Source organism: Rhinolophus sinicus, linkage group LG09 (assembly GCF_036562045.2).
Source record: "Rhinolophus sinicus isolate RSC01 linkage group LG09, ASM3656204v1, whole genome shotgun sequence".
In the NCBI taxonomy this organism is placed as follows: domain Eukaryota; kingdom Metazoa; phylum Chordata; class Mammalia; order Chiroptera; family Rhinolophidae; genus Rhinolophus; species Rhinolophus sinicus.
This window is the reverse complement of record NC_133758.1, coordinates 66,296,580-66,322,587: the sequence shown is the minus strand read 5'-3', so window position 1 is coordinate 66,322,587 and position 26,008 is coordinate 66,296,580. Positions and strand designations below refer to the sequence as shown.

The 26,008-nt window shown below is 37.9% G+C and overlaps 1 protein-coding gene across 31 annotated transcripts in view; it reads right to left on the bottom strand.

Annotated features, from left to right (window-relative positions):
• Positions 1-26,008, bottom strand: part of NRCAM (neuronal cell adhesion molecule) — a 299,432-nt gene that overhangs the window by 57,324 nt on the left and 216,100 nt on the right. For 8 of the 31 annotated variants that reach the window (XM_074340545.1, XM_074340544.1, XM_074340554.1 and 5 more), the window contains exons 2-8: positions 14,135-14,335; positions 11,952-11,981; positions 8,845-8,950; positions 6,789-6,985; positions 5,357-5,479; positions 1,853-2,023; positions 1,353-1,409 (exon numbers count right to left, since the gene is read on the bottom strand). In XM_074340545.1, the coding sequence (XP_074196646.1) occupies positions 1,353-1,409; positions 1,853-2,023; positions 5,357-5,479; positions 6,789-6,985; positions 8,845-8,950; positions 11,952-11,981; positions 14,135-14,240 (790 nt within the window). In that variant the 5' untranslated portion in view covers positions 14,241-14,335. Of the gene's footprint in view, positions 1-1,352; positions 1,410-1,852; positions 2,024-5,356; positions 5,480-6,788; positions 6,986-8,844; positions 8,951-11,951; positions 11,982-14,134; positions 14,336-16,891; positions 16,912-26,008 lie in introns of those variants that run through there. The other 23 variants (XM_074340564.1, XM_074340572.1, XM_074340574.1 and 20 more) reach the window with 6 other exon arrangements.

Genomic DNA, 26,008 nt, shown 5'->3' with positions numbered 1-26,008 from the left:
AGGTATGATAATGGAGGGTGTATTTAGGTTTATACTATAGACGATATTATAGTCAATTCCTTTGATTAATCATGGAGATAAATCTGTGGTGGACATCTAGCATACCAAAATGCCCAAACTGCAAACAAAAGAAAACAAAACTAGAAAGTTACTGACAGAGGTCTGGCAAATTGTGTCATAAATTAAGAATAGAAATTGAAATTGGTTTCCTCAATGAAAAAATAAAGAGGGCTCAAGTCAGAGATCTCAGGGAGATTTATACAGGCCACCTTCTTTTTTATGGAGATGTTGCCTAAATGTGGCCTTACCTTCTGATGACCTCTCAGAAAAAAGTAAAGTAGAAATCATACCATATTAAGGTTCTATAGCCCTTTACAGTTCTTTTTTAACATTTTAATGCATTAACTATTTGACGCTCACAAAATAAAGAATGAAAGGTAATATATGAAGTATTCTCATTTCTCAGAAGAAAAAACTGAATTCAAGAGAAAGTATTATTTGAGAGAAATTAGAGTTTTTCTAAGATTTTAGAGACAGTGGAGGAAAACTTACCCCGCTGAGATCACTTTGGGAATGGTTTTGAGGCCTCTATTTTTCAGTAGTATATTAAAGTAAAATAAAGTAAGACAGAAGTTGTGGTATGTCTACTCTGGTCATTGATAATACTGTGATTATTTTCTTCATATCTCAAAAGTGAAAAATTAATAAGATAATTAAGAAGACCCCATATCCAGAACCCATAATTTTCATTGATTGACTCTGTACCCTGCCTTTTAAAAGAATGAAGTTAAATGCTCTATTTTTTAAAAGATTACTTCCACTGAAGATAGTAACCAGATTTGAAAAAAAACTAAGAGAAATACTATTGCTAATTATGTGATACCGATAATGTCATATGAAAACAGATGGGAACTGTGATGACTTCCTATCAAAGTCCACTTAATATGAGTTGTTAAAAGTTACTAAGACTTTGATGAGTTAGTATTCTAACAGGTTAATGCACCCTGCCAATCATTATTTAGTTTAAGAGAAAAATGTATGAACAAGACAAAAAAATGAAAAATATAATCCTGAACATACATGAAAGATTTTTTCCAAATCATGTGAAATGGTTATTTACATGAAAACAGCTACAATAATTTTAATTATTATACATACAACATGAAAAAATGTTTTAGTGACATGTTTGCAAGCTTATAAATTTCAGAAGAAACATACATTTATTCTAGTGGTATTAAACATGTAACTAAAAATTTCATAAAGAAATAAGGTTACATAGCCATGGAGGTGAAGTTAGTGAACTAAATTCTACAATGAAAGAGAGAATATCAGTTACAATCACCATAACTCACCACCATAAAACTCAGTGTCACTCAAATTAGCAGCTATAGTGTCATTCAATTCATCCACTGAAATAAACAGAATATTATGAAGAAAGCAAAAAGTAGGGGAGAAGTTATTGTAAAAAAAGTATTGGGCAACAAAAGCAAACGTATACAGTTATGCTAACCAAGTGCCATCCCTACCAGCTAAAACCAGAGCTTCACATTGTATGCGACTAACTCATTAATTCACTGGGCCACCCCCAACCAGTAACATGTGACCATATAACTGAAGCTGCAGGACTGCCAGGTAAAGGCACCGTGGGGCATACAGCACAACGCAAATGCTCAGAACTCCCAGTAGAATTAGAAAGTTACCAGGGAAACAGTAATGGTAATAACAGCAAAAAATCTAAAATACAGTATTCAGGGTACGTGTGTCCTTTAGTCACTATTCATAGGTAGTTTATATATTTTGCACATATTTGTAAACATCACTGAAGGAGAGATTCAGGAAGCTATACTCTTACCTGAAATCACCTTCACAGAAATAGGTTGCTTCTGCTGTATGGTTTGAGTGTGATTAAATCTGGCGTAACAGATATAGTCTTCACGGGTATCCTCTGGGAGAACATTGGAAAAATACAGGTCTCCATTCAGACCCTGGGAAACCCTCTCACTTTGTGGGAGTCTTTGAAAGGCTGGAGAAAGGCAGAGAGATATCCAGATCATTCCATCATAAAGTGGTCACTTTCCAAATTAGCAAGATAAATTTATCTACTAATAGTTCTGTGAATTTCACTTGAAATTTTCTTTCTCTATAAAGCTCTCTGAGTAAAAGCAAATAACTAAACAACAACAACAGCAAAAACAAAATGGCATATTACAACTCCAGTGATACCTGCCTGATCCTAGTATCTCTGGAGTGGGGCAGAGGTGAGATTAGAGTTGTACAAGTAAAGTGTTTTATTAAGCAAGTATAAACCAAAACACGTTTTACCGAAAGAGGTTATGTGACTTTTCCTAATATTTAAATTAGTCTTTAATTATTAAACACACATACACACATGCCTTAGAAAATACCAGATTTTGCAGTGTATAATGTGCTCCCGTGTATAACGTGCACCCATGTTTTACAAACTTACAGGGAAAAAAATCTTTCATTTTAATTTTTTAACTCAAATTTTTATTAGTTTACATTTAGGTACTTGTTTTTTGGATTATAAAGGAATTTTAGCATTTATTTATTAACATATTATGGTACAAGAAATTTTATGTAACAAATAATTACAAAACACAAGAACAGATACAAGGTACAAGAAATTTTATGTACTGGTAACAAATTTACGATATTTACGCATCATAGAAGGCCAAGAACTCTTCCTTGTTGCACGTTAGTCATAAATTCAACAAAACCGATGATCGTATTCCAGGGTATTATTTTGCATACGGATATAGTTATTGATTTCTAGAGTTACACTTTTAACTCATTAGCATAAATTTAAAAATTAAAAACATTTATATAGATACAGAATTAGTACTACCCATGTATAATGTGCATCCTTATTTTTCCCTCACAAATTTGGGCAAAAAAGTGCGCATTATAATGGGTTGCATCTGTATACACGGTCGGACACCAAATACTGTTGGAGCACCTACCTGTGTGCTAGGCCCTGGGCAAGGTGTCGGGTACACTAGGGTCCCTACCCTGTCTGAGCTTGGGATCTAAGAATCATCCAGCAAATATGCAATGAACAATAGGGTACAATGATGGCACTATTCAATGCTGCAGACATGCCACTCAGAAGCCCTCCTTACCCAGCCTCCCTCACCTCCTCAAGCTTTTCTTTTCTGAGTTACTTATCACCTTCTAACATACAATATATTTCACTTGTCATACATATATCTGGCTTATTGCTTGTCTCCTGTGCTAATTTAAGTTCCAGGAAGACAGACACTGTTGTCTGCTGTGTCACTGCTGCAGCCCTGAGACTGCACCAGGTCCTTCACAGAGGCCATCATTAAATGAGTAACTGTCAGCACTGACTTCCCAGCTTCGGGTTCACCAGGCCCAGTTAAGGAACTGTCTAGCCTCAGGCCTGGAGGAAAATTTTTCTATGTAGATGAAGGACTTAGGGAGGTGGGACAGCTTATTTACGTATACATTTCCAATTGGCTGGCGAATGTGCATATGAAGCTTCTGACTCATTTCACAGAGCCTTTACTGTGAGAATTCTTCAGCTCTGAAGTGAGAGAACTAGGAAAGACTGCATATCGCAGGTGGCTCGGGCCAGGGTGTGTCAGACCAGGCGACTCCACCAGCCTGAATCATAGCTGTGCTCCTTCTGCGCAGGCGCCCGTTCTAACAAGTTACCAAAGGCGTAGTTTGGTTTAAAACCTGCAGCTCCTTTGGGCAGGAAAACACAGGGAAATGTGGAGCTAGAGCTTGCAAGAGCGCAATGCAATATACAGATGATATATTATAGAAATGTACACTTGAAACCATATATAAGTTTACTAATCAATGTCACCCCAATAATTTTAATAATAATAATAATAAAAAAAAAGAATGCTGGTTAGCCATGTTGGTCAAGATGGGGATTTGGCTGGTGGTTACAAATTCATAGGTTTGAGTTATTAATCCCTAGGGAAAGGATTGTTTTAAAAATAACTCAGAAAAATTAGGTACATTTATTTAGTGAATAGAAAGAATCAAAGATAAGCATACATTTATTCTCTGTCTGTATTTTATTATAGACAGGTGTTGGTAGATCAAATTAAACTGCCCAATGAGTTCCTTTGCATTACGTTTGAAAAAAATGTATGCACATAGGAATAACTTAACAATGTCATCTTACAAGAAGAACACTATACAGATCTGAATTTTTTTCACATATTCCAGATGCAATTTCATTTGAAAGATCCAGACGCTATGCCAACAGCCTAAAATGTATGTAAATGACATAGCCAGCAGTATAACATGGAAAAAAACTCGTTACCTATTCAGATGATTCTGAGACTTTATATGTATAAGTCTCTTTATTAAGTGGAAAGGTCATCATTTCTGAATAAGAGCCAAAGACCAAAATACTGGACCTCATTTTTGTAATGACACTTGGATACTGTTATTCACGATGTCACACACCACTCATTTACATTTGATTTATTACTTATTATTTCAAAATCTGTAAAAGTTGTGATGTAATAATAGGAAAAATACATTTCCTCATTTATTCATATATACATATATATATATATATTTTCTGTTTCTTTGTGATACTTTCTCTGAGTGCTTTCAAATAAGAAAAGTCAAAAACGGAAATTCTGTTAGAGTGAAGTTTTATCTTTGGCCCACCCAGTCTGGCCCTACTGGCCTCCCTCTGCCTTTACACACACCAGGTGCTCCTGACTTGGGGACTTGCACGTTTTCTCTTTACACCCGGATATTTAGGGACCTGCCTTGCTTGATCATTCCTGTAAGTCTCAAAATTGTGCTTATTTGGGGCAGTCAGATGGCTTAGCTAGCTAGGGTGTGAGCTCTGAACAACAGAGTTGCCAGTTCAATTCCTGCATGGGATGGTGGGCTGCACCCTCCACAACTAGATTGAAGGACAATGACATGGAGCTGATAGGCCCTGGAGAAACACATTGTTCCCCAATATAATTAAAAAATTAAACAAAACTGTGCTTATTTTTCTTCAAAGCACTTATTGCCAACCATCACATATTTTCTAAATGCATTTATTGTCTGTTTCCTTCTCCACCCCCATCTAGTCCCACTGCATAGAATATAAGCTCAGTGAGAACAGGAAATGTTTGGTTTATTCAGAGCAGTGCCTGGTACATGGAAGGCGCTGAAAAATATTGAGTGAATGAATGAAATGACATGCTATTTATTTCAACAAGCATTTGTTTTCCTGAGCATCTCTAAAACACTTTATAAACATTTTATGAATCATAAGAGGTAATAATTTATTGTGACAGCAAATAATCATGACTCTTAAAGAAAGAAAATTCATATTTTTCAAACTTACAGTTATCCATCCAGAATATTATAGGTGGTGGTAATCCAACTGGGGGTCTGCAGGGAAGCACCAAAGGCTGGCCATTTTGAAGTGTCATTGGTTCAAGTTTTTCTTTGGTCCACAATGGTGACCCTAAAAATAAAATAGTAACTTCCATTATTTCTACATTGAAAAAGAAAAGGAGCACTAGAAATAAAAACTAAACTTTTAGGGAAATAGTAACTTGGAATTTATGTACATTAAGATAACAAGAAAATGATTACTATAAACTCTGAGTCTGCAATTCCAAGCTTAAGAGTTTATATTAATGGAATCATTAAGAAACATAATTTCTCTACAAGCATGTTCTCCACAAAAGAATGGAAAACTCATAAATGTCAAGAGAGTTGTTAAATAACTGTACACCTACACCTTTGAATATCATACAGTATTATATATTATATAAGTATACTTATGAGATTGACATGAGAATACACATCATCACAGGTAAGTAAAAAAAGGTTATAAAATAGTACTTCAGAAGAGCTCATTTTAAACAAAACATATATGCCTAGAAAAAATTGGAAAGAGCAGTAGTTATTTTCTTGAATGGAAGGATACAATTTTTAAATTTATTTTTCAGTTGTAATTAATTTTTTATATAATGAACACATATTACACATATAATTTAAAAAGCTTTAAAAATGATCAGAACTGAAAATGGTCATTTTTCTTGAAATACATGCTCTTGGGTTGTTGAGAGGATTTGGGTATGGACCACGGCAAAAAGAGCCACAATAATATCCAGGTAGTGAGACCACTCTATTTCTTGTGAAATTTTAAAACAAAAGTGTTTTACAAAATAACTCTTAGACCTCAATTACCCATTTCATACTGAATTTATTTTCATCTGGCTGTAGGAAGTTTGCTTGTACATAAAATACATGAGAAAATAATTAGATCAATTTGAAGAGGAAACACTTTTCTTATTCCTGGTGTTTTATTCTGGACTAATGAGTACAGTAGTACCTCAGTTTTCGAATGTCTCCATTGATGAACATTTTGGTTTTACGAATGCTGTAAACCCAGAAGTAAATGCTTCAGTTTTCGAACACACTTCAGAAGTCGACCATGTCACGTGGCTTCCGCTGAGTGCAAGATCCTGAAGCCTAACTGTCGGCTGTTTTCGAACGTTTCAGAACTCAAATGGTCTTCCAGAATGGATTACGTTAGAAAACCAAGGTACCACTGTACATAAAAGACATTTTGTGTTGACAAAGCACTAGGCTGAGGAACTTAGGGTAAAGCGGAAAGGAGCAATAGTTTTTATGTAAAACAAAGTCAAAGTATTGGAATCAATGCCAATATTTTCTTGTAATAGTATTGGGATGATGCAACAGATGCTGAGTCTCGGAGCCACACTTTGAAAAGGTCCAACTGTGGGGTGGACAGTCCCACTTACTGGATGGACGGACGACAATGTTATTAGAAATGGCAGCTCCACGTTCATTCCTGGCTGTACACTGATACACTCCTTCATAGGTCTCTGCTTTCCCTTCACTCATGATGTTAATTATGAGGGTTCCTGAGTCAGGCTTCATGGTGACAAGCGGGTCTTTATCTATGTCAAAATGAGTCCCATTTTGGGTCCAGGAGAAGCTGCCCAATGCATAAAAGATTAAGCTTGTTAATGGTCCAGAGAAACAGAATTACTCTTTAGCAACCTCCTAGCAGTTTATGGGTTTCCAGAAATAATTATTAGATTTTAATACTCAGTAAAAGAGCAATCAGCTCCTTACCTAAAATGTTTCATTGAATCATGACTTAGAAACTAAGTGCTGGCCACACATCTTAAGGTACTTGTCTTCACTGGAACTAGCTGAAATCTGACTCAATGAAGAAATCATGCACACAAATTGCCTGTCATTTTTCAAAGAAAATGCAGGAAGTAGGTCTCCTAGGCACTCTCGTAGAGCTTCATTAGCATTTTTATTATAAACTCCATTGTTCATAGGGTTAATAACCTATCTACAAAAATTTGCTCTGGGCTGAAATGTGACAAAAAAGGCCTTCATGAGTTATCAGACAAGGTTCACATTACATAAATGCAAAGATAGGTCGGGAGGAGGGGAAAAAATATGAGTTCAGTAGTGTTTTAAATGCTGGTTATTAAAAGTGGTGATTCTATATATATGTTGAGAGGTTTTAATTCTAAAGATGATTTTGTAAATTCCTTAGGAAGTATTTCAAATTGTCAACTGAAGTTCTTCTTTCTCAGTGTTATCTCTATAAAAGATTCCCTTATACAGAAGTCACAGTGCTGACATAATTAAAGACTTTATAGTGAGTCACAAATCAACAATGGCCACACTCACACAAAAGCATGATTCTCTAAGCTTCACTATGCTTTCCATGCCCACTGCTTCTACTTGTAGCAGTAGTGTTGTCACAACTGCTAGGGCAGGAGGCAGTGGTGGCAGGTGCTACCGGCATATACTAGGTACAGACCAGAGATGCTGCTAAGGACAACCCCCAGCCCCACAACAGAAAGTTACCTGGCCCATGATATCAATAGTGCTGGGAGGGAGAGATTCTGCCTTACACAGAGTAACAGGAGGTATTCAGTAAATGTGAAATTGAAGGGGAATTTCATCACATGACATCACATTAGGGCTTGAGTGCTACACGGTTTCTAATAATACGGCAGAATATATTGTTTTGAAGCAAATGTTTGATGAAAGTTTTTGATGTACTTGAATATTTAGTACCAGTTAATTTTTTCTGAGGTATCAGTCTGTAATTGTTTAGTAAGACCAGTAATAGACAAACTTAGAAATAAAATATTTAGAAACTTTCAACTCTTTCTTACTTAAAAATCCACATTACATTTTTTTAAATTTTTAAATTTTTTTCCACATTACATTTTAATAATAATCCAACTCTCCAAAACTCCTATGTATTACAGGACAAGTTACAGATCATCCACGAATTAGCTGTGGGTTCTTGGATCATTTATCTGAACTAGGCATCGGTTTCCCATCCATAAAACATATGGGTCTCTAATATCTCTCCCAAGTCTAGAATGCCATGCAGTGCTTATGCCAAGATCCTTTTGGAGAATCCTGAGTTCTGAGCACCGCCAGGTTTGGAAACCCACTTAGGACTATTTTACAGACCTCTCTAGAGAGAGGAGAGATCTTAGAAGTCATCAAATTCTACTTCCTTATTTTACAGATGAAGAAACTGAGCCCCAGAGAAAAGAGATTTGCCCATGTAATATGGCCATTAGAGCCATTAGAGGGCTCCTACCACATCTCTCCAGAATTTTTGAGCATTTCGCAGAAGGGTATGAGTACAATCTTTTGAGTCTTCAAGATGAAAAAACTGACTTTAATTAAGCAGAGAGAGAAAACAATGGACCTGTAAATGATACCCTAGGGATATGCAGGACCTGAAATTAACCCACTATTAATATCAACGCTTACTTTCAGTTATAACAAAGTGGAAAGCACACTCACCTTGGAGGAGGTTTCCCTTTGGCCTCACACTGGATTACAATATTCTCCCGAGGGTCAATAATGTAATCTTTTGGAGACTGTTGAGTAATGGTTGGAGGTTGTACCACTTAATTGTAGAAAGAACAACATAAAGAAAGAGATCATTTACTATAATAGCAAACATTTTTTCTAAATCAAAAATCACTTACCCTAAATAGGCTCCAAATGTTTTTAGTAATTTCTATGTGGCAACACACACCTTGGTAGATTTTTAACTAACAGTCTCCTAAAACTTGGCAGTCAAGACATAACTACTTTTGGTAACTTTATATGTACTCTCAAAGCCTATTCTCCCCCACAAAAAGTTTGGGAAAATAATTACCAGTACACACTTAATATTAAGACAGCTTCTTTTCTGATGTAACAATGAGAAATTCCCATGAGCCCTTTGGTTCAAGTGATAAGCTTTGGTGAAATTTAAGTTATGAGATAAATTTGTATTTCTTAGGAAAGAGTAACTGATTTATAGTTCATTAGCATGCTAATATAAATTAATATATTAATTTATATATACAAATAAACTTGAGAAGTTAATGTTGAAATGATGGTTAAATTAGAGACTTGACATGTCTTAGGAGAGCCAGGAGGCAGGTGGCTATCAGGAACCAAGATAAAAGTCTTATTTAGAAGGTAAATGGATTTGGGAAGTTCTCTGTTATAGGAGACAGTATTTTCATTTCACTCTTCAAAGTGTTAGCTGATCACTTATTATCAGATCATAGTGGGAAACCCTCCTGACCAAGAACAATTTAATCTGAAGAAAGCTGGTATCTGGCTGGCCAACGCTCAAGTCACTCTAAGATTACCATGTCCTTTTTGTGAAATTGGAATCACAGAGTGTTAGCACAGGAAGGAACTCGAGCAATAATCTACTTCAACTTCTTTTGTTGTTCAAGCAGCAGCTGAGTTTGACTAGGGAGGCACAAAACAGAGGAAAGTCCTGGCAGAAGCCACTGCCTTGCATATGTCCAGGAAGAGCCCTTTACACACACCAGTCATTCTCAACCAGGAGCAATTTGCCCCCCCCCCTCGGGGGGACATTTGGCCATATCTGGAGACAATTTTGGTTGTCACCACTGGAAGGGAGGGGATTGTACTGGCATCTCACCAGAGGACAGGGATGCTGCTAAACATCTTACAGTGAACAGGACAAAGACGAGTATGTGAGCCCATTGTCAGTGGTGCTGAGGCTGAGAAAGCCCAACCACGATGGGGATGGTACCCCCAGACCTGCGTAATGCAGTAGCCCCGCTCCAGTATGCCTTCCTCGGCATCACGAAGCTTTTCCCAAAGCTCTCTCTTAGACTCATGTCCTCCTTTCCTTTCCTGTTTTGTTTGACACTCCGCATCATTGAAGGTGTTCATGTTCTAGATCTTCCCTTTCTTCTCCGCCCATGCTCTGTGCTTCCTTTGTGAAACTCCTTCCACCTGCCCACCAAGTATTTCCCCAGGGTTAATAACTGCCCTCAGCCATTTCTTTACTGTGGTTAATTGTTCCCAGCGCTAATTTATCACATCCATGTCAATGTCTTATACATCTGCAAACATGGTTCTCCTCTCTTGTTTTGTCTCCAGACAGCCTTTACTAAATATCCCAATGACATCTAAAATACAGATCAAAAGTTAAACCCATTATTTATCGTTCACCTGTTAAATTCAGGTTACGGCACACTAGCAAGTTCCTCTCCCTTCAGCAAGATCCATCCCCCTCCTCATCCTCCCGATAATCCAGATGCTCTTCTCGGCCTCCACCATCATCCAGAACCCTCATTCTTCCAGCCCCGTCAGTTCCCAATGCTGGTTAGCAGTTTGGGCTGGTGGCTAAGAACTAGTCTGTTTCTTTCTTACCAGCTGTGAGACTTTCAGCAAGTTGCTTAACTTCCATAAGACCTACTTTCCTTAGAGAGAAAATGGGGTATAAAAGCAGTGTCTAACTCCTAGAGTCACTCGGAGAATTAAACAGTTTGTGTAAAATTCTTAGTACATGTTATCAGGGTTGTGATGTTAGCTATGTTTACATCATTCTCATGGTCACTTTTATTTGGACGAGCTTCACTTTTGAGTGCTCCTTTAAGCTCTGAGAGCATAGTGTTCAGGACGATGGAGAGAAGCCTGGAATTTCACATCCAGGGAATGGGGGACACAGGTGGTGGGCAAGGGAATTCTTAGGAGTGACTCAGCCCAATTCCTTGCGCTTTTCTGCAAGTGGCAAATGTGCAAGTCTGGTGGTTTCAGACCCAGCACTTCTAATTCATGTGTCTGCACCAGAGCTGGCTTAGATGCCACTCCTAACTGCCAGGTGTCTACCGTCTAGACGTACCTGTTTGAACAGTGCTTAGGTCACCTGGCAACTAACAGATGCTTCGAGGTGATAAGGAAAAGAGGTGATTTGACATAATATTCCTGGTTAATCCAATATCAAAGGGTTTTTCAAATGCTTGAAAGCTATTTTTTAGGTAGATGATAGATGCTGTCCAACTGTCAGAGGCAGCAGAAGTTTTTGCTTAGAGCAAGCCACTCAGAAATACTGTGTTTGGGTGGCTGTTTATTACTTTTTGCACACTTCAAAACAATGCTCAAATTTTCCAAGCCATTATACTGATGACACCTGGAAACACTCATCTACACAGTCTGCAGGCTGGAGAAGGGATAAGCGTATATAGAAGCCAACCGGGGTGAAGTGTCTGCATGCACTCAATTTCTAAAGATACCAAAAGATATGTCTGTATTCCAGCAAACATTTAATAGCATTTAGAACCAGAGAGTCACTCTCTTTAAATTCTGTGAATTTTCTCATTGAGTTACATCAGATGTGAATAAAGCACAGAAGTTAGTAGAGCATAATATGGGTAAAAGAAAAACGGGAATACCTGAGTCTTCACAATTCATGCAGGGAATATACTAAACTTGCTTCTTGGTATTTAAATGTTTAGCCACAGTAAATACACATGCTTAAAAAGACATTAGTCACAAAACATAAAACTGCGCATTTAAATCACATTATTAATTAAAAAACAAAGACATGGCCAAATTTTCACACTGCCTAGTAATTACAGAAAGACACTTACAGTCTTCAAGAAGTTTTGCTTTTCCCCCATCAATATCAGCAGGTGAGAGGGCAAACAGGATTAAAGAAAACCAGATGTTAGTAATAAGAACGTTAGAGCCCCGAAGATAAAAGGGGCACCTTGCCTATTTTATTTGACCTAAGAACACCAGTATAGTGCAGGTTGAAGTTGTGAAGTTGTAGGAGAAAGGAAACTCCCATTCACGCTTTTATTTCTGCAGCAGCTATCCCACATAGCACATGGAAGAACAAAAGGAATGCTGTAGGCAAAAAAATGATCCTTCCAGGAATAGTACTGGCTAATTCCATTCTATCCCTGTTGTACTGGACAAGTAATTATGTTCAATTTGAAAAGCAGCTGAAATCTACAATTAATTTGAGTTGTCACATACTGTGTACTGTCTGATCCTATTATCTCAGTCAGACATCACCACACACACGGTAATAACGTTTAACAATGGTACATGGCTGCAATGACAGTGCTCCATCTGAGCCAAATCCACTGATTTCAGGTTTTCTATGTTTATGGTTAATCCCCAAGTCAGTAATTGAACTTTTCAGACCGCTAGTATATTTCTGCTTCAGAATTCCTCAGTCACCCAGGGGTTGCTACTCCCCACCCAGTAGCAGCTCCTGTAGAAGTGGGGTAAGGATCAGGGGCAGGGAAGAAATCACATTAGCATGCAATTCAAATGATTCTGCGGGGCTGCCCAGCACTGGTCCTCGCAAAGGTTAATGCAGGAGCGCCTGGGTTGTCTGTGACTCTTTTCATCTTGGTTATGCCTCTTCTCCATTAGCAGGATAATTGAGTTAGCCTTAGGTGACTGTTTCCCTCTGGTTGTTAGATTGAACAGTTAGATTAAGGGGGGATACATTTAACATGAGAGAGAACAAAAGCATTTCTCTCCAGTGCTTTTCTCTCTCTCCTAAACATCTGTTAGGGCAAACGCTTACTTAAGCATTTCAACTCCGGTGGGCTTAAGCAATTACTCTTTTTTATTTTTATTTTTTAATTGAAATTAAGGTCATTGAATGACTATTTTTTTGAAAATAAGCAAAATATTCCATTTGATTGTACTTTAGACTATAGATGCACAGCAAAGGAATTCAACAAAGTGTGGAGCAAAACCACCGTCTCTTCTTAATGTCTTCCACTGGCAGTTGCAACCTTTTTGGCAAAAAATGACAACCCAACCATTGACTAGCCCCAGGAAAGTGCTATCTTCACTGCACCTTGGAAAGCTGGCCAAACAGAGGTACTACTTGGGAACCTAATGGGTTTAATGAGGTCATGCAGATTAGGGATAAAGAATAAATCAATTCTGAAGTATAGCAATTGTTCAGATTTGAAATTCTGCTTTCCACTGCAGGAAAAGTGACAGTTAAAACCTAGCATTATCTTTGTTTTACATAAACAGGCCACCCAGTCCAGGGAGAGTACAGCACATACTTTACTAGTAGGAAAAGGGTGGGCTAATATAGCTTTTACTTGCTCCCTTTTAGATAGTTTTTGTTTTAGTCTCAAAATTTATATCTTGATCTTTGATCACATTTTTTAAATCAAAGAAGACGCCTCACTAGGCTTTACATAAGATACATTTTCTAGATCTAAACTCATATCTAATATTCAAAATTCAAAGGTGAATTTTGCTTTTTTCTGAATTAAGAGAAATGGATGATGGGTAGTTTGGGGATATAGAGGTGGCCTGGGGTTGGCTGAGAGGCCACTCCCAGTCTTTTCCAGAAGACTGTCAGCATATGAAGGGAGAGGGTGGAAAAGTGGGAGGGGTAAGTAGGGAGGTCTCCATGATCGTTTTAAAGTAATTCATTTGGTTTTCTTGCAGGACTGCTTCTACAAAGAGTCACCTGTTGGGAGGATCAGGGCAGCCCACAATTCACTCCTTCTCAGCTCAGCACCCCCACCCCCCCATGGTACACAAAAGGCACCTGAGTGGGGAGAAAGATAATGATAAGGAGGGAACAAAGTGTCTGACTGTTTCAATGGCCATTTCTATGGTGTAATTCTTTTTAAACACCAGGTGCTGAAGGTAAAAGCCAAATTAATTTTGATTAGCTTTTCAGTATCACACAGACACCTTCTCCATTCACACAGTTCAGAGTGATGGTAAATGCTGGGGAGGTTTTGACTCCCGGGCCTAAGAGCTTTAAAACGTTAATACTTACGATCAAGAGGTACTTCCAGTGCACTAATCACCTGGCACAGGAAGAGAATCAGGGGCGCTCTGCCTGCAGGTAAGTGCTTCTTTTTCGGCATTATTTTAAGCTGCATTGGCTTAACTCCTGCTGAGACCCACAAACTGAATTTCCTTTTCTTCTTTCACAAAAGATTTGTGTGCAATGTTTAAATAATTTTCATGCAGGAAACTGAAAAAGGATAGAATAAGAATTATAGTGTATTAAAAAGAAGGAAATGAAGAGTGGAAATCTGCAGCACAGAAAATCAGTCCTGTATTATACATGAACTCTAAAAGGGAGCTAATTTCTAAATATTTAATTGTCAGGCTGGAATAATCATTTATTCATAAATCAGCTGAAATCAGGTCACAAATATTTGTAGTGATGTCAAGCAAAATCTGTCTACTTGGCCATTTTCATGGTTTTTCCATTTAAAACAGCTGCATTTATATCAGAGGCTGCCATGTTATTCCTAATAGATCACATAAGCTTGGCTTCTAAGTCAGTTAGAAAGTGTGACTTTAGAGGGGAGGCCAAATGGCTTCTCCATTCTAGAGATTATCTTTGGGAAACTTCAGGGCATTGTTGCAAATTTTCTACAAACCCTAACCGCTGATTTACCAACTGAACCAAGACAACTCAGGCCTCACCATCTGTCACCTGGACGACATGACAGATACGCCTGGGTTCTGAGTTCCAGCCTTTCTCACTGCAGTCACCTTCCTGAACAATGCTGATTTATTTTTCCTAAAGGGTCTTCTTTGGTTAAATATTGGGAATAGCCATATGGGATCGACCAAATAAAGTTCAACAGATCCTTAAACAGATCATTAAAAAACCCTCAATAATTTGGCCTCAATTTATCTTACCAATTTTATATCCTCCTATTTCATTTCCATATAACTATTTTTCTTTTTTCTTTTTGTTATTTGATGGTCTGTTTCTGTTTTCCTTTCTTGGGTCAGTCCTTCAACATGCCTTGAATTTTCCCACCTTCTTGACTTTGTTTATTCTCTTCCTTCTCCCTGGAATGTCCTCTCCATCATATTTCCTTATCAAAGTCCAATTTATTTCTTTATAGATCAATTAAAATTGAAACACTGCCTGGTCACCCAAACTAGAAGGTATTTCACCCCCTAAGAATCCCTGAAATTCCTTGTTTTAATCATCACATATTTTATATAAATAGACACAGAGATAAATAGTCTTTTGTTTGTTTGTTTGTCTTGTATGCATGCTCTCTCCCTACTCCTGTAGGCAAAGATCGTGCCTCTCCCATCTTTGTATGCCTCCCCCATCACCTAATGTAGTATGCCTTGCACACTGTACACAGGACAGCATGAGCACACACACAGAATATAGACCTCTGTCCCATAGCAGACTCTTACCTAGAACAACAGATTTAATCATGTCTTCTCATTAATGAAGGGAGGTGGGGGTGACCGGTGGCTCTCTCCAGAAGGGAGAAGGGATGTTATTACAAACAAGGGTAGCTCCCACAGCTTAATTACTGAATTGTGTGATTTTTTTCTTATTTGTATAATTGTGTATTTTTATAATGCCCACACCTTGCCTACTAAACTGAAAGCCTCTTAAATATAGGGAATGCATTTTTCCTGTTCCCCATTGTGTCCCCAGAGCACATGGTAGGGAGTCAATATTTGTAGGATAAAAATAAAGGGAGGAAAGGGGAAAGAAACGGAGACTTAAGATCTTTGAAGATGAGATTTTATTCAAATAGGCAGTCTGGCCACAGTCTACCTAAGACCATATTTATATTTATACTACTTGGTTCAAAGACCAATCTCTTGTCCATATGGTCCAATTAGTTGTCATATTATGTTTGTGTGTGGAATAGAACTTCACTGTATAAAAAAAAATGAAACAATGCTGATAACATGTATTTTGCTAGCAATTGAGTTCTGATTTGAATCTGATTACAATTGTAGTTAGATACTTCTTTCTAAACAAATATAAAAAAGAACTTACTGTGCTAAATATAGACATTATACATATATAAATATTATTTTGTGAATAAAACATCCCTACCATGTGGTTTCATTTGAGATCTAGGAAATTTGTCTTTCCATCTATAATGTAAACAATCATGCCCATTAAACATTCAAAGGCAGATACAGAAGCTCACATAACCATGTCTAACCAAAATACAAATCAGGCTGTTTTTCTGTATGTACAAAACATATCTATATCATTTAGCCAAATTTACTTAAGTCTTTCACGATTTTCTGTTAAAATTCTGAATTTACACATAACTTTCAGGGAAAATGAAAATAACTGGCATAAATGGCACTAAAATAAGTTGATGTTATATATTACACATATTGAGAGAAAACTACAGAATCAAACACTGAGAAAACAAATGGCATACCTGCCTGATTTGTGTGTCAAGCTAATCAAGTTTATTTGATTTAAGTGACTAGCTCTCTGGATAGGTGCTGGAGAACTAAAACACTTTCTAGGAGTACTAATGAACTGTAATGCCTGTAAGACCTTAAGCAACTACACACCATTTCTGTATAAGTTCTTCACTCATTACTTCTTTTGCCTTCATGCCCTAACTATTCATCTTTCAAAATAGAACAAACCATTAGATGACTTCATAGAAAAGAAAGTATCAGCCAACCTGCTTTACCTTTTAAGAATATATATGGAATAAAATATTACACATTAAATCACAGTGTCGTATGAAGAAAAAATATTAAGAAAAACTCAGAAAACACTTACTTAAGGAGACATGAGTAAATCCTCACCATCAGAGGAGGCCATGAACTAGAACTGAAGATGTGGTCTCTTTTCCAAGAAGTTGTAAGTTAACTGCAGCAAAAGCCACAAAATCATCTCCAGTGTAGGCTCTGTTTGGGGAGGACGGAGCAAGGGCCCAGCCCATCCTCTGACTCCTGCCCATGGAAAATCACCCACTCCTGCTACGAATGCTGTCATAAGTGAAAAACCCAATGCCTGAGGACAGCATTAGATCCCCAGCACTCAGGCAAAATGAAAATCAAATACAGCTACAGAAAACTGAGCATTCTCTCCATAAGAGTAATATGCTCTGCACGTCTCACAAAGAAAAACCACTGCTTCTGCACTCTCAATATTGATGTCAACACCCCGCCCTGCTAGGAGCCCATCTGCCTCGTATTAATAGTTTACGTTGGAAAATGATGGTCATTCTCTCTTACATGAGAATCATGAACTAAAACTAAATTGTTTATGTAATTACATTGAAATGAATGAAACTTATCTGAAAAAGCAGAATGTTTATTTTAGTCAAGGCTAAAGAGTAGGTTAGTATGACATAACTTGTAATTTGCAAAAAATATTTGCTATAGACATTTTAAAGCATGTTTGAATGAGACAAACGGTAGGTTCACCTTCAGAATATAAATCACCTTGAAACCACATATATTGTTAAAATGACCCAGAGTAATGATAAACAATAAAGTCTTTTAATATGTCACTTAATTTAACTCCATTCAAAGCAACTTTTCACATATTACCCATAGAATCTCTAAAAACAGAAGGGAAAAAAAATATCTCCATTTTGCAACAAACTTTTCATCTTTAGGGAAGAAATGCAATTCAAAATTCCCTTTTTTCTTTTTGCCTAAAATTCATACTAAATCATAGAACAAATGTTTCCCTGTATTATCTATCACATATATTTTTAAAAACCTAAAGTTTTGACAAAGGATTCATATTAAGACCAAGAAACATAGCTCTTCTCTTGTTCTTGTCATTAAGGAGAAAATAAAATCTTTGTTTTCCTCTCAAGTGAAAGATAAAATTAGTTTCATTAAAATATAGATATAAGCTCCCTCCCCTAACTGGAAGGCCATGCGTTACTCCCCATTTCATTCTAGTCTGTTTGTACTTTCCAGCATCCCAGCAGGGGCAGTTCAGTGCTGATTGCACAAAGTAACTTGATTGACTCTCTAAGCCAATAAACTTGTGACTGGATGCCCTTCGGCACAGTAATTATTGCTCTGGTGACTCATCAGTGGCTGGCCTCACTAACTGGATATCTAACTGGGTATGACATCATCTTGACTGTAAAAAGCACTTTTCAGCACTGAACTTGAGGATGGTTACTTTTTATATTTTGTTAAATATTTACCATAAGGAATAAGCACATTAATGCTCATTCCTAGCCCGTGCTTTTGCTTTTCAATCACAGGTTTTGAGTCTGAGACTATGGAAGGAAGAATAGAGAGAATAGACGATGACTTCACATAATTTACACATCAACAAAGTCACACGTAAATCTATACAAAAACAATGACAATACCAGGAATGACACTACCAGTCAGCAAAAATGTGACTTTAAATATAAAGGCAAACTTTATGAAGTTCATCCTAGTCCAAAGTGATGTCCCCTAGGAGAGTAGCTACAAGGAGCTGCTAGCTGGAACCTGGAACAGTACCGAAGGAAAGGTGAACAATTAACAGATGTTTTTTACCCAGATAATACCGTTCCCCTGAAAATATGACCTAGCCGGACAATCAGGTCTAATGCATCTTTTGGAGCAAAAGTTAATATAAGACCCGGTCTTATTTTACTATAAGACCCGGTATTACATTATATCATATCATATCATATCATATCATATCATATCATATCATATCATATCATATCATATATCACCCAGTCATATTATATAAGACCGGGTCTTATGTTATATAAGACCCGGTCTTATAGTAAAATAAGACCGGGTCTTATATTAATTTTTGCTCCAAAAGATGCATTACAGCTGATGGCCCGGCTAAGTCTTATTTTTGGGGAAACACCATAGATAACAGACTACATCTTGATAATAGCTCAAATCTCCATTCCTCAGAGACTATAACTGTTTAACTTATTTTATATTCATAAAAGCTCCAGGAAATAGGAAAGCAGGTATTATACCCATTTAATAGATGAGAGAGAAAAATCCAATCACGATGGCTGTTATTCATGAAGCACTTTCCAGGGGCCAGGAACCACACGGAGTCTGCTACCTGCATTACTTTGTCTCATCTTGCCAATAACCCCAAAAGGTAAATTCTATTACATTTTCAAATTTACTGATAAGGAAGCTAAGATGCAGGATAATAAAATCATCTTTGTAAGGACACACACATGGTACGTGGAGTGCCAGACCTAGGGCTCCAGTTCTTCTAAAAGGTTCTGGAGCTTTCAGCCATCTCACACTGTCACATCCTGAGAAGCCCTCAGCATTTCCCTCCCTCTGTATCCTCTTATTTTGCATTTAGCCAAATAGTAAATAGAACTGCCAAATTTGGTCTTTGATGTTAAAGTACGAGTGGTGTCTATATATCTACAGAAGATTTTTATGGTATTTTCCATTCACAAGTTCAGGGGCCTCTTTACACTGGAGTCCATGGGAATCGTGCCAACTGGAATTGTACCACACGCTGGGCCTGGCCTTTTAAAGGAACTGCAAGTCAGGACAATAGACAAGACACACTTTAGAAAGTTAATTTTAAAAGCAGGAAGTATATGCACATGATACAATATTCATAAGATACAAAGACCATATACTTCAAAGTAAGCATCCCAGAAACACAGTTTCTCCCTTGGGAGGGTTACTATTACCAAGTTTTGTGAATCCTTCTAGAGATACCTTATGCATAAAGAAGTATAAAAAGATATACAGAAATAAAAAGCATCCAAATTGGGAATGAAGAAGTTAAATTGTCACTCTTTGCAGATGACATGATGCTATATATAGAAAACCCTAAAGACTCCACCAAAACGCTATTAGAAACAATCAACGCATACAGTAAAGTTGCCGGCTACAAAATCAATGTACAAATGTCCATTGCATTCCTATATATTAACAATGAAATCTCAGAAAAAGAAATGAAAAAAACAATTCCTTTTGCAATTGCAACAAAAAGAATAAAATACCTAGGAATAAACTTAACCAAGGATGTGAAAGACCTATATGCTGACAACTATAAGACATTTTTAAGAGAAATTGAAGAAGACGCAAAGAAATGGAAAGACATTCCGTGCTCATGGATTAGAAGAATCAACACAGTTAAAATGGCCATATTACCCAAAGCAATATACAGATTTAATGCAATCCCCATCAAAATCCCAATGGCCTTTTTTCAAGAAATAGAACAAAAAAATCATCACATTTGTATGGAACCACAAAAGACCCCGAATAGCCAAAGCAATCCTAAGAAAAAAGAACAATGCTGGAGGTATCACACTCCCTGACTTTAGCTTGTACTACAGGGCAACAGTAATCAAAACAGCATGATATTGGCAGAAAAACAGACACACAGACCAATGGAATAGAATTGAGAACCCAGAATTAAACCCACATATATATGGACAGATAATTTTTGACAAGAAGCCAAAAGCATACAATGGAGAAAAGACAGCCTCTTCAATAAATTGTGCTGGCAGAATTGGAAAACCACGTGCACAAGAATGAAACTTGGTGACTGCTATCTGTCACCATGTACCAAAATTAATTCAAAATGGATCAAAGACCTAAGCATAAGACCTGAAACATAAACTGCATGGAAGAAAACATAGGTACTAAACTTATGGACCTTGGGTTCAAAGAGCATTTTATGAATTTGATTCCACAGGCAAGGGAAGTAAAAGCTAAAATAAATGAGTGGGAGTATATCAAACTTAAAAGCTTCTACACAGCAAAAGAAACCATCGACAAAATAAAGAGGCCACCAACTGAATGGGAGAAGATTTTTGCAAACAGTGCCTCCGATAAGGGGCTAATATCCAAAATATACAAGGAACTCATATAACTCAACAATGAAAAAACAACCCAATTGAAAAATGGGCAGAGGACCTGAAGAGACATTTCTCCAAAGAAGACATACAAATGGCAAATAGACATATGAAAAAATGCTCAACATCACTAATCTCAGAGAAATGCAAATCAAAACCACAATGAGATATCACCTCACCCCAGTCAGAATGGCTATCATCAACAAGACAAATAGTAACAAGTGTTGGAGAGGTTGTGGAGAAAAAGGAACCCTCATACACTGTTGGTGGGAATGCAGATTGGTGCAGCCCCTATGGAAGGCAGTGTGGAGGTTCCTCAAAAAATTACGAATAGAATTGCCAAATGACCCAGCAATCACTCTACTGGGTATCTACCCAAAAAGTCTGAAAACATTTATCCATAAAGACATGTGTGCTCCATTGTTCATTGCAGCTTTATTTACTGTGGCCAAGACATGGAAACAACCAAAATGTCCTTCGATAGGTGAATGGATAAAGAAGTTGTGGTATATATACACAATGGAATACTATTTGGCGGCAAGAAAAGATGAAATAGTACCATTTGTGACAACATGATGGATCTTGAGATTATAATGCTAAGCGAAATAAGTCTGATAGAAAAAGTAGAGAACCATATGATTTCACTGATGTGTGGTATATAAAACTGAAAACAATACAAGACAAACAAATGAAGGAACAAAAACTCATAGACATAGACAATAGTTGAGGGGTTACCAGAGGGTTGGGGGAGGAAGGCTCTAGAAGAGGGTTAATGGGGTCTAATACATGGTGATGGAAAGAGAACTGACTCTGGGTGGTGAACACACGTGAGACATAGATAATGTCTTACAGAATTGTACACCTGAAATCTATGTAATTTTACTAACAATTGTCACCCCAATAAACTTTAATTTTTTAAAAAAAGATATAAAACAATGTTTTAAGGACCTCTTTGACTTAGAAAAAAATTTAAAGCCTTTTGACATTGATGTTAGACCATCAAAAATACCCACATCTTTCAATGAAATCTAATTATTTGCAACATGTGAAATTATTTGGATACTAGCTTTTTCACACCTCCTTTATTAAGCATACAAATTACAAGAAAGGAAATAGCAGACAGTGACATAATTGAGAGATCTAAGACAAAGGATAAAGCTTGCTTAATGAAAGTACTTATGTGTGAGACTAACAGTGACCCTGACCAAGGATGGCACCTGTTCCACAGTTGTACAGCTAGTTATCTGATGACAGTTGCCAGCATCAACTTCAGGGGTGAGAGAGCTAATTGGAAAAGAAAGGAAGGGTGGAATAAGAAAGAAAGGGAATTGTGCTTCTCACAGGAAGCCTTCCTCACTCCCCCCTCCAAATCCAATCACAATTAGCTAAACAGAATGGAGAGAAGACTATCCAACTCTGAAGGCTTGCCATGCTCACAGTCTATCTTTCTGCATTGACCCCACCATCCTGACCAAGGCTGGAAGAATCAGGCGTGGGTGTCTCACAAAAGGCAGCAGAGCCTGTGAGATGACTTGGCTGTTTTAGAGGGCTGAAGAATGCCCAGTGAAGTGGTAACGAATTCCTTTCTCATGGGGAGAGTAAATAGGAGGCAGAAAGGGAAAACGAGTCAACAGTTCGGAGGAGGAACAGAGTCCAAAGATCACAAAGAGGCAGCAGCATGAGAAACTATGAGTAAGCGGAGGGGATGACGTATCGAGAGTAGAATGAAGCCCGTGGGTAGCAACAGGATCCACAGAAATAAAGAGTCTCTGAGTGACCGCAGCAGCGGTGGGACACCTGACAGGTGATGACAAGTATCTGCTCCTCTTGTGCTAGAACCAGGTGTCTAATACTCTTGGTAGATCAAACAGTGAATATGTATATATGTATACCCCATTCTCTAGGAGGTTGGCCAGAATAGTGGTTGTGGTTGAAACGTCTTCCGGTATTTCTTCTGTGAATTCTAAAACACCTTCATTACCATCGTAGGTAGACTGTTACCTTGGTGGCCCACAGGAAGCACTCCTCCCAGCATCCGACCCTTGTGTAGTCCCCTCTCACAGTGACTCTGGGCTGGGCCATGTGACATACTTTGGTCAATGGGATTTGTCATGCAGGGTGTCATGCAGGGTCTCTGGTCCCCACATAAGAATGCAGGATATGGTGAGGCCAAAAAGGAACACCCACGGAGCCATAGATGGGGGAGTCATACCACTATATTCTCACTGGTGGCTGGGTTGGAGACACAGGCAGCAGGAGCCACACTATCTGCAACCTGCTGTCCACTTCTCTCTGCCAACCAACTTCACTTGCTAGCAGCAATCCTCCATGCTAACTGCAATCCGCTCTTGCTAGCTCAGCCACCATCTTCTTGCTAGCCCCAATTTGCTGCTAGCGTAGCCACAACAGTTATATTAGTGGCCAATGGCTCACTGGTTACAGCTGATGGCCATCCAATCACAGTTGACGGTAGTAAATGTACTGCCCGAGTGAGCACCTTTCCACGTGAGGGCGAGAGCCTGGAAACTGCACTCCTGGCTCTGTCCCCACAGGATTTTAGCAAGAATTATGCAAGCAGAGGTATGATGAATAGTTGCACACTGGGGCTTCTCCTCTTGTAATGTTCCCTGTGGGAAGTTTGAGCTAGACTACTGAATGAGAAGAGGCCAGTGTAAAGAGACCTGGGAGATGAGAGACCATCTTGGACTTTCTTCTCTCAACTGAGCTCCCAGCTGAAGGCAACTGAGTAAGTGACTTGTTAAACCACATGCAACAGAAGAACCAGATGGTAACCATCTGAGGGTTAACAAACCCGCAGTTATGATAAATAATAAATTGCTGTTATTTTAAACCACACATTTTTGGGGTGATTTGTTACACAACATAGATATCTGAAACAATTAATTAATATAAATGGAGACTGGCTGTTTCTTGCAGTCAGAAAGACCCTAAAATGTACATTTAAGAGGACTGATGATTCAAATATATAGCTCTTTTTACAAGAGCATGGCTGGAACCACAGGAATTCTAAATGAATTCCTGTCCATATGATCTAAATGAAGTCTGGTGATATAGGTTTTCCCTCTAAAATGATGTATTTTTTTTTTTTTTAGCTATACTTCCTTGTAAATATGTTAGTGCAGCCAAAAGGCACAGACTTAAGTTCCATTTCTCACGTAAAACTTACACTCAGAATAAAAGGAAAACAGTTACCACTGACACCCAACAAATTTGTTTACAATAAAATAATTGTGAGTCTTAGGCATTATATCAATTTATTTCTAATGCAGAAAAACAAAAATTACTCCCCCAGTTGATTTCCTTTCGACTATAAAGCAAAAGAAAGTTCCAATTTAAAACAAGTGAGAAGTAGGGAAGTGCTCTAAAGATGAAGCCTGAGTGGGAAATGGAATATTAATTCTGAATATGGATATTGACAGTAACATATTTTGAAATATCTGTTGAGTCATTGAAAGAAGCTCTGACAGTATCTTCCTGTAAGTTGAGATTTCTACAAATATCACTAAAAAGATGTAAGGATAAGAAACTGTTTATTAAAACCTTCAGCAAAAAGCCCATACAGAATATTAATATTTTACAAAGGCCTATAACTTATCCATTTGTCAAGTAAACAACACGTGGGAAAATGGCCACCATGTAATAGTAGATAATAGCATCTTGGAATGCCTGGCAGGCTAGTCATTTAATAAAAAACAAACAAACAAACAAAAAGTCACATTTCAAATATAAGAAGCCAGGATTTACAAACTGTTATTCTTGCTGAATGATATGAGCCATTTAGGGCGGAGATGCAGGGCATGGGTCAAAATCTCAATGTGTGCTCCTCTAATGCGGCTGGAGGGGGTTTGGAGAGAACAGAGATGGTGAAGGAGAATGAGCCTGTACTGAATTGAGAAACGAACCCAGAAGTCTCAGTGCTTAGTGCAGTACAGTTCATACCTCACCCATGCTAATGTCCAGTGTGGGAGGGCAGGGCACTCTGCTCCAGGGTGACAGAGGTGCCACCATTTTATGATACTGTCACCTCAACATGTGGCTTCCTGAGCCTTCATGTTCCCCTGCTCTTAACTGCCTCCACCCAGAGGTGATGCACACACCTTTTGCTTACAACCCACAGAGCAGAAGTAGTCAATGATCCCAGCTGCAAGCGTCTGGGAAATGTCAGGTGCCTATGGAATATTTAACAAGCACTTCTATCTGTGCCACAGAGCGTGTGCTTGATTCACAGTAAACATGAAGTTGCCTTTCCTGGAACAGTTTCCAAAGTGACACTCTACAGGAAGGCCGTCTTATGTTTCATCTCAGTGGTCAGTCAGAGAGAAGGATGACGATGATGGTGAGCAAGGGCTATGTACGTGCTAGTTAGTAGCCACCTCCTCTGCCCACTTCCCAGCTGCATGTCTGAATCACTCTCTCCTATGACTCGGGCTTCCCCCAAACATGGGACTAAGCACAGGGGTGAGGAAGCAGAAGGCCCAGATTTATCAAATCCAAGGGACATCACTCTGGCCATGTCATATTAAGAGATTACTATCATCTTCACAGTAATATTTCAAAATATATTTTGTTAAGGTATCCAGGCTCTATATTATCACAACAGGACCATTAAAATGAGAAATGGAGACTGACATAACATGAAGATTTGTGTTTTCCACTTGCTATCACTACCGGGGAAGTTATATTATCATATACTAAATAACTAGAAATCCTTTATTCCAGCTAGAGGCAATTTCATATAAAGCAAAGTGCTGAGTCACTTGCTGATATGCAATTTGTACTACAAAGGACTTATCAGCAAAATAGGGGAGTACGGCATGAAATATGTAGCTCCTGGTGCATTGAATTTTCTTTAAACAGGCCATGTGAAAACCTGCATTTATCCAAAAAATAAATCAGTAAGTGATCATTTGTTTCCAAAAGAATTTATCAGACTTACTCCAAAGAGTATCCTTCTCCTGAGCATCCAGAATATAATTCAGTTTCCAGGAAGTTAAACATCAGCTCTTCAGGAGACCATACTCTGTATAAAAGCTAAGTACACAACACTGCGA